Here is a 9,853-nt window from a genome sequence, read left to right as displayed (position 1 = left end):
ATTATTCGTTACATATGAAGTTATTAATTTTGAGATGTAGTTTATGACATGTTGTTAGAAATAAGTATCGAATTTTTTTCCCTTAATACAATTTTGAAATAGAACATGACTGTTTAAATTATTCTTCTTCCTGATGACGTGGCAGTCTTAAAAATTCAGGTAATGTGAAAATTTAGATAATATAATAAGACTTTCATATTGACATCCCCCATTGAAAGTCCAATTTAGGGTTGGGTACAGAGCGCGCGGGTCAAATTCCATCTTCGGCTTCGCAAAATTCGCCTCCGTTTTAATATGAAGCTTTGGTTTTGTTTTTTTCGTATGGTTACCGAATATTCAGATCCAAATTTTTATACCCTTGCAAAAAGGGTATATTAATTTTGGTCAGAAGTGTGCAACGCATAGAACGAAGCATCTCCGATTATATAAAGTATATACCTATGTATATTCTTGATCAGCACGACGAGACGAGTTCAAATAGACATGTCTGTCCGTTCGTCAGTCCGTCCGTCTGGATCAACGCAAACTCCTGAAATTTTGCACGTAGGCTTGGCTGAATATCTCGGATTCAGCCGGATCGGACCACTATATCATATAGCTCCCTTACAAACGCCACAGTCACGAACAGTGACTTTTCTCAATAACTTCGTTATTTTCTGTGCTATTGTTGTGAAACCTACGCTTTTTTATGCTTATAAACTACTGTGCCATACACGATCGGTCGAATACAGTGACTTTTGTAAATAACTTCTTTACTTTTAACGCGATTGTTTTCAAATTAAACATTTGTTAGTTTAATATATCCGTTAATGACTGTGCCAAATTTGATCAAGATAGGGCGAATCTATCATATAGCTCCCATAGGAACGATCGGTCGAAAACAGTGACTTTTGTAAATAACTTAAACATAAACATTTCTTAATTTAATATATCTGTTAATGACTGTGCTGAATTTGATGAAGATCGGGTGACTATATCATATCCAAAGGAAAGATCGGTGGAAAACAGTGACTATGATCAATATGTTCGTTATTTCCTATGATTGTAGGCCTTTCTTTCGCAAGCATAAGCCTTTTTAGAAAACACGTTTTTCCACATTGATGGCTAATAGGTAAGGAAAGAGTTACCAAAAAAGTTGCAAGGGTATAAAACTTTGACGAGGTCGAAGTTAGCCCCGGCCCTCTGTTTATTATCTGAAGCAGATCAAGTATTATTATAAAATTATCAGGATCGGACTACTACTATTATATAGACGAAACATTTTTATAAAAATTGGAGTATCGCCATGAATTTTACATATATTTTGGATATAAACCCACAGATCCCAATTTGAATCTGATCGGATAAATATAACACAAGTTACAGTCAATATAATAATCTCTGCTCTGCTTCCAGCTCTACCGGCAGCGCTGCTTGCTGTCTACTACGTCATACGTCATCAACAGAGCACATGCATACCACACACACGCAACGCTACATAAACTATATGTGTATGTGTATGCGTGCGTTGCTTTGCTTAGGGAATGAGGGAAGAAGAAGAAAAAATTGTAGTATAAAGAGTAAAATTGTTTTTGTGTATATTGATGAATTGAATTGCAGAAAACAAATTTTGAACATGTAAAATTATTATTGCAAAGGACTGCAAGGGTATATAAACTTCGGCATAGCCGATGTATGCTTCTTTGATATTTTTTTTACCATTTGGGGCTTTTCGCCCATCAACGTAATTTCTGTAGGGATCCATAATTAAAATTGGGTGGAGGGAGAGTCATTGGAATAGCAATCCTACCCCCATCCGAAAGAGCTACGGAATCGTAGGATCCCCTTCGCTACGCTTATTCGACTCCCACATAGACATTGTGAAAATTTAGGTTAATTTAGTCTAGTTTATTACGCACGCTACATAAATTTCTTGCACCCAAATGTGCCCAAATCCGGAAATTATATGAAAAAACGAATTGTTATCGTAACTTAATATAAAGTGGATTCGGCCCTGCTGATCAATTTGAAAAATAAACCTATCGTTAGTAGCCACAGCTATATGTGCTAAGAGCAACGTGAATACTGGAAAGAAAAATTGAAGTAAAATATTGAAGCAAACTTGAAAAAAAATATTCAAGCATTGATAAACCCCTTATCAGGTTGTCTATAGCATCATTAGCTCTTTGTTTTTAATGCTAAGTTTTCTGGAATTTATATGGCTTAGCTTAAGAAGCATCAGTTAAACTCTAGTTGACTATATGGATATTTGGCTGAGACTGAATATTATATCCTAGAGTTACTATCCGATGTTGCTAAAATTGTCACGTGAAGTCATAGGGCGAGTCATGCCTTTTTTTTTGAAAAGTAAAGGCAAAATAGTAGAAGGCTATCTTTTATCCTTGAAGCTGGTAAGTTTGCCGATTGGTCTACAATTATTCAAGGAGAATGTCAAATGAAAATTACCTGTCTTTGATTCTCAACACTTCTATAGAAAATTAATAAATTAATATATTTTCATTATGTTTTTCGGAGAAAGGCGAATTCGTTGAATTACCTAAATTTATTTCAGACAATAAGACATCAAAAATCAGAAAGTTTTGTATTTAGAATAAAGCCAGTTGCATATAGCAGCTCTCAATCAGGTCCATTGCTTATGCGACATATGCTCGCAGTTAATGACCAGCCTTGTAGTATGACCTCCTGTGGCCATGTCCTGCATAAATATTGTTTACAGAGTTGCCGAATGTCCAGTCTGTGCTCAGCAAATACACAAGCAAAGCTGGGACATAATAAATGACATTGACAGATGAAACTTTAGTTGCATGAGAGTTTAGACCAGGAAATCAAGACTCTTGAGGAAGTGCCCCAAAAAGCAAAGCCTCTACCCTATCGACGTCAAGAACATCCGTCATACATGCGCTTAAACTGTTTAAATTGCGATCAGCTATTTGCACAAATATAGGTCAATGCCCTTGAATTTGATTTGTCACTTGTAAATATTAAAAAAAAAGAAAAAAATAATTCTACAACCCAAAATATTGATTTTTTTGAGAAAATTAAACATACCTATATACAATCGAAAGCAAATTAATACGATCGATATATCTTAATATCTTCTTTTAAAAGAATAAAGCAACCAGAAACTGAGCCAGAATAATTTTTTTTTCGTTTTTATTTTCCTTTTTGTTAATTTTCACCTTGCCCAAGATGCATTACCCAACTATTGCCAGGGTAATCTGTCTTGTATTATTCGTTACATATGAAGTTATTAATTTTGAGATGTAGTTTATGACATGTTGTTAGAAATAAGTATCGAATTTTTTCCCTTAATACAATTTTGAAATAGAACATGACTGTTTAAATTATTCTTCTTCCTGATGACGTGGCAGTCTTAAAAATTCAGGTAATGTGAAAATTTAGATAATATAATAAGACTGTTGAGATTTATTCAACTTCATGGGTTTACAGAGTTATTGATAGATATATATTAGTAGTGAATATATTATTTGTGGTAGAACTATGAGAAACACGACCGGCACAGACAGTGCCATATACGAGAGTGTATCTTTAGGGTTGCCAGATGGGCGGGTGACCAAGTAGGCTGCCAGATGTATTCGCAATACTTCCCCTCAGATGGCGCCTTATTTCTCTATTTTTTGTACTCCCAACAGTGTCACACAGGACTCATGCTTTGCTGTTCCTAGTCCTTTGGTTAAAACGTCTGCGGGCATTTCACTTGTTGAGATGTAATCAATGCGAAGGTCCCCTTTGTCCACCAATTCCCTTATAAAATGATGACGGATGTCGACATGCTTTGTCCTCTTGTGGAATAGAGGATTTCGTGTGAGTTGGCCAGCTCCTTGATTGTCGTTGTAGATTATGGTGGAACGGAGCGAGCCAAAAATCTCTTGCAAGAAAGATCTTAGATGTACAGCCTCTTTAGACGTCTCAGATAGGGCCATGTATTCCGCCTCTGTACTAGAAAGAGCGACAGTTCGCTGCTTACGGGATTCCCAACTTATTGGTGCGTTTGCCATCTTAAATGCGAAACCTGTAAAAGATCTACGATCATCAATATTAGCAGCCCAGTCGGCATCAGCATAGCCAACCAAATCTTTTCCGGTTTTTCTATATATTAGTCCATGGTCTTGAGTACCCTTCAAATAACGAAGTACCCTTTTGGCTGCAACCCAGTGTTGTTTCCCGTAACAATTATTATACTGGCTAAGAAGACTTACGGTATGTGCAATGTCAGGGCGCGTCGATACTGCAAGCCACATTAGAGCACCTAACAAGCTTTGATATGGGACGCCTGATACTTCATCCAGGTCCGGTTTTGTCTTTGGGCAAATTTGATTTGAAATTTTCTCGCTGGCGTTCATAGGTGTGCTCACTGGTTTACAGTCCTCCATGTTGAATTTCTTTAGTATATCCTTTACATACCTTGATTGACCCAACTAACATTCACCTTTGTTCTTATTTTGAAGAAATTCGATACCCAGGCAATAAGACAGTTTTCCTAAATCCTTCATTTCAAAATTACGTGTTAATTCGGCTTTCAGCTGTGTTAGTAGCTTGTTATTATTCGTTGCGACTATGAGATCATCGACATACAGTGAAACGATAATAATCCCATTACCTTGTTTTTTCATATACACACAAGGATCAGCTGCAAGTGGCTTCAAGTTCATTTCCTTCAATTTGTAATCCAGTTTCTTATACCACTGGCGTCCACTCTGCTTTAACCCATACAAAGCTTTCTTTAATTTACATACTTTATCGTCGGTGTATCTCTGCTTTTCTTTTTCCGTAAGTATTTCGGTGAATTCTGGTGGAACCTTTATATACAGTTCTTCCTCTATGTCTCCATTTAGATATGCGCTGTTAAAATCAAATTGATGGAGGTCGAGGTCGAGTTCCACGGCGATTGCTATCAGTGTTCGTATTGATCCTATACGAGCTACAGGGGAATAAGTTTCATTATAATCAATTCCCTCTCTTTGAGTGAAACCTTTTGCTACTAGACGAGCCTTGCGGCTATCCACTTCGCCGTTTGGTTTATACTTTGTGCGGAGAACCCACTTGGTTTCTATGACTTTCTGATTCCTCTCTCGGTTTACTGTTTCCCAAGTCTTATTCTTTTGTAGCGCTTTATACTCACTTATCAAGGCGTTTTTCCACTCAATTGCATTTGGACCACTTAGAGCTGCGCGCGTTGACGATTCATCTCCGATGCTTATTAGTGACGATGCCTCATAAAATTCGTCTTCCTCATCAGATTCCGCTTCAGGCTCATTTCCGATGGTTGACTGGATTTGGACTTCATTATAGATGATCTTGGACTGAATTTACTCTTTGCACGTTTGTCAAGCGAGTATACAATTTGACCAAATGTGCGCAAATGTTTGATAGATGCAATACGATGATTCCATAATGTAAAAGGGACTTCTCCCCGTAGACTTTTGGATGGGCATCTATTCCGTAAGTAATTTGCAGTGTTTATTGCCTCAGCCCAGTAGCTAGGTGGTAGTACGGCTTGGATCATCATGCAGCGAGCCAGTTCCACAAGAGTTCGATTCTTCCTTTCAGCCGTTCCATTTTGTTGTGGGGTGTATTCCACTGAATGCTCGTGCTTTATACCTGCGGCTTTTAAATACTTATTAAACTCATTATTGGTATACTCGGTTCCATTGTCTGATCTAAAACGTTTAATCTTTTTTCCAGTTTTGAGTTCGACGTATACCTTAAACTCCTTGAATTTGTTAAAAACTTCTGATTTACTTTTGATAGTATACAATTCGCACCATTTCGAAAAATCATCTATAAATGTAACAAAGTATCGACTACCTCCATGACTACTTGCTCGCATTGGTCCACATACATCGCTATGGATTAGTTCTAGTAGTTCTTTTGATTTGGAGTCGGATGCAGGAAACGGTTTTCGTGATTGCTTCCCCTTAATGCATGCTTCGCAGATTGGTAGACTCTCATTTATATTTACGCATGCACCATGTACTCTTCCTTTTTGGATGACATCTTTTAAGTCCTTTTCGTTTAAGTGACCAAAACGTTCATGCCACTCCCTGATACTTGTTTTGTTTCCGACTGCTAAATGGCTTTCTTCACTCATTTCCTCGACATGGTATAGGTCATGTTTTCGCTGTGCGACAAAAACTACTTGCCCATTGGATACCTGTATTATTTCTGCAAAATTCTTCTTAAATAACACATTAAAACCGTGGTCACATATCTTCGCTATTGACAGTAGATTTTCTCTAATATCTGGTACATACAGTGTGTTCAAAAGGTTTGCAGAAAACTTACAGTTTGGTTTAAAAGTTACCGACCCGATTCCATTAATTGCTGTACTTTCGCCGTTTGCTAGTTTTAACTCTTGCGATTTTTCTGCATACGTTTTATTAAACCTTTCCTTCTCTGAACACATATGTGACGTTGCTCCAGAGTCCAGGCACCATCCCTTTAGGCTTGTGCGTGTGAGATTTGCTTCTTGTATGTACATACTTGAATATGACTCACTGTTTTCTCCGGACTTTTTCGGAAATTTCTTGGGACATTTCGCCGCCTTGTGCCCCACCTTTCCACAATTATAACATTTGTATTTGAAACCACCTGTCTTGGACGACCCTGGTGCACCATTATTGAATCTCTTATTTATCATCAGTGCCCCTGGTGATGATTCTCCTTTGTTTCGATTTCGCGCCTCGTATTCATCCAATAATTTTACCTTTAGTGCTTCAGGTGTAATTAAATTGTCCTGCGACTCGATTGCTATACGAAATGTTTCGTATTCTTCTGATATACTGTACAGTAGCAAGATCGAGATTAAATCATTTATGTTGATTACTTCAGTTTCGTTTATTTTGTCTACAATGTCAAAAAACTTATCGACGTGATCTCGCATGTCGGCGCCGGGGCCTAATTTCAGCAAAATCAAAGACTTCAGTAGGGTGGCTTTGCGTGCGGGACCCGTTGACTGGTAGATGCTATGCAACTTTTTCCATACTTCGTGTGAAGTTTCACAGTTTTTTATTTGTTTTAATTCTGTTGTCGCCATGGCCAGAATTAAGTCAGATTTTGCCTTAGCATCTTCTTTCACCCACTGTGCAGCATTTTGTTCTGTCTTTACACATGTATTGTTCACATACTTCCACGTATCATTTTTGATCAAAAGTGCTTCCATTTGAATTTTCCAAGTATCAAAATTTTCTTTGCCTAACGGCTCTATACGTACACTTGCGACACTCATTTTTTATGTTCGGTTTCTCTTTATTTAACTGTTTTCTATTGTGTTCTCTCTCGCACGTTTTTTTTTTTCTTGACTTAGCTACACAAGCAAAAGCCGACCGCGAAGCTACACAAGCAACGTAAAAAAAACGGCAGTTCGGCGCCACACAGGCGAGACACAAAAATCTTTCTAGAACTTTTTCGCCACAACTTTTACACCTTTTACTTTATTTTCACTATTCTGAATCCATCGAATTATTGGCGCAGTGGAAGCGTGCTGGGCCCATAACCTGTTGAGATTTATTCAACTTCATGGGTTTACAGAGTTATTGATAGATATATATTAGTAGTGAATATATTATTTGTGGTAGAACTATGAGAAACACGACCGGCACAGACGGTGCCATATACGAGAGTGTATCTTTAGGGTTGCCAGATGGGCGGGTGACCAAGTAGGCTGCCAGATGTATTCGCAATAAAGACTTTCATATTGACATCCCCCATTGAAAGTCCAATTTAGGGTTGGGTACAGAGCGCGCGGGTCAAATTCCATCTTCGGCTTCCCAGAATTCGCCTCCGTTTTAATATGAAGCTTTGGTTTTGTTTTTTCGTATGGTTACCGAATATTCAGATCCAAATTTTTATACCCTTGCAAAAAGGGTATATTAATTTTGGTCAGAAGTGTGCAACGCATAGAACGAAGCATCTCCGATTATACAAAGTATATACCTATGTATATTCTTGATCAGCACGACGAGACGAGTTCAAATAGACATGTCTGTCCGTTCGTCAGTCCGTCCGTCTGGATCAACGCAAACTCCTAAAATTTTGCACGTAGGCTTGGCTGAATATCTCGGATTCAGCCGGATCGGACCACTATATCATATAGCTCCCTTACAAACGCCACAGTCACGAACAGTGACTTTTCTCAATAACTTCGTTATTTTCTGTGCTATTGTTGTGAAACCTACGCTTTTTTATGCTTATAAACTACTGTGCCATACACGATCGGTCGAATACAGTGACTTTTGTAAATAACTTCTTTACTTTTAACGCGATTGTTTTCAAATTAAACATTTGTTAGTTTAATATATCCGTTAATGACTGTGCCAAATTTGATCAAGATAGGGCGAATCTATCATATAGCTCCCATAGGAACGATCGGTCGAAAACAGTGACTTTTGTAAATAACTTAAACATAAACATTTCTTAATTTAATATATCTGTTAGTGACTGTGCTGAATTTGATGAAGATCGGGTGACTATATCATATCCAAAGGAAAGATCGGTGGAAAACAGTGACTATGATCAATATTTTCGTTATTTCCTATGATTGTAGGCCATTCTTTCGCAAGCATAAGCCTTTTTAGAAAACACGTTTTTCCACATTGATGGCTAATGGGTAAGGAAAGAGTTACCAAAAAAGTTGCAAGGGTATAAAACTTTGACGCGGTCGAAGTTAGCCCCGGCCCTCTGTTTATTATCTGAAGCAGATCAAGTATTATTATAAAATTATCAGGATCGGACGACTATATTATATAGAAGAAACATTTTTATAAAAATTGGAGTATCGCCATTAATTTTACATATGTGATAATATTGGATATAAAGTCACAGATCCCAATTTGAATCTGATCGGATAAATATAACACAAGTTACAGTCAATATAATAATCTCTGCTCTGCTTCCAGCTCTACCGGCAGCGCTGCTTGCTGTCTACTACGTCATAAGTCATCAACAGAGCACATGCATAACCTAAACCTAAACCTAAACCACTGCATCGCGGCGCAGGACCTACTGCAACAGACGATCAGAGAGCAGTCAATTGATGTAGCTCTTCTAAGCGAGCCCTACTCTACTGGAGAGTCATCCAAGTGGGTGACTGATGCCGACAGGAGATCCGCAATATGGTCTTGTGGAAGATCAGGCCCGATGCAAGACACAAGGTCCTTCCAACATTTCAGCAGAGCCAAGGTGAATAATCTGGTATTGTATAGCTGCTACTTGCCACCCAGTTTACCAATTGCTCGCTTTGGAGAGGTCTTGGATGACCTCGTAGAGGACGCCAGAGGCCGGCCACGAGCCGTTATTGCGGGCGATTTCAATGCCTGGGCTATTGACTGGGGCTGTCCAAGAACTGATGCAAGGGGACGTATCCTGTTAGAGGATTTAGCATCGCTCAACCTTGAGACGCTGAATACAGGGGCAGGAATACCTTCAGCAGAGCGGGAACTGGTTCCATAATAGACCTGACATTCGCAAGCGAGACTATCGCCAGGTCGTCATCATGGGGCATCGGTGATTTCTACACGGCGAGCGATCACGAGGCCATACTGCTTACACTGGCAGGTCGTCCTAGAGCGTTGCAACGAGTTTTCCCACAGCGAAAATCCTTCCGCTCTGACACTTTGAATGTACCAACTTTTCGTGCGAAGCTGGCGGGGCTGCAAGTACGCTCGACCGCTGAAGACTCCGCAATTCATGTCACGTCTACATTAAGAGCAGCCTGCGAAGGTAGCATGGCGCAGCGTACGTCGTACGGCAGACACCACAAGCCAGTGTGCTGGTGGAACGTAAAAATTGATGAAGCCAGGCGGAACTGCCTTAGAGCGAGAAGGCTTTACCA

The 9,853-nt window shown here is 39.0% G+C and overlaps 1 protein-coding gene across 1 annotated transcript; it reads left to right on the top strand.

The window, feature by feature from the left end:
• Positions 1-7,602: 7,602 nt before the first annotated feature.
• On the top strand, positions 7,603-9,471 carry LOC137579548 (uncharacterized). Its single transcript, XM_068293333.1, has 2 exons — positions 7,603-7,679; positions 8,919-9,471. Exons 1-2 carry the CDS (start codon positions 7,603-7,605, stop codon positions 9,469-9,471), a joined length of 630 nt encoding a protein of 209 aa, XP_068149434.1.
• Positions 9,472-9,853: the final 382 nt, after the last annotated feature.

Source organism: Drosophila tropicalis, unplaced genomic scaffold (assembly GCF_018151085.1).
Source record: "Drosophila tropicalis isolate 14030-0801.00 unplaced genomic scaffold, ASM1815108v1 contig_697, whole genome shotgun sequence".
Taxonomy (NCBI): Eukaryota; Metazoa; Arthropoda; class Insecta; order Diptera; family Drosophilidae; genus Drosophila; species Drosophila tropicalis.
This window is presented reverse-complemented; position numbering and strand designations above follow the sequence as displayed.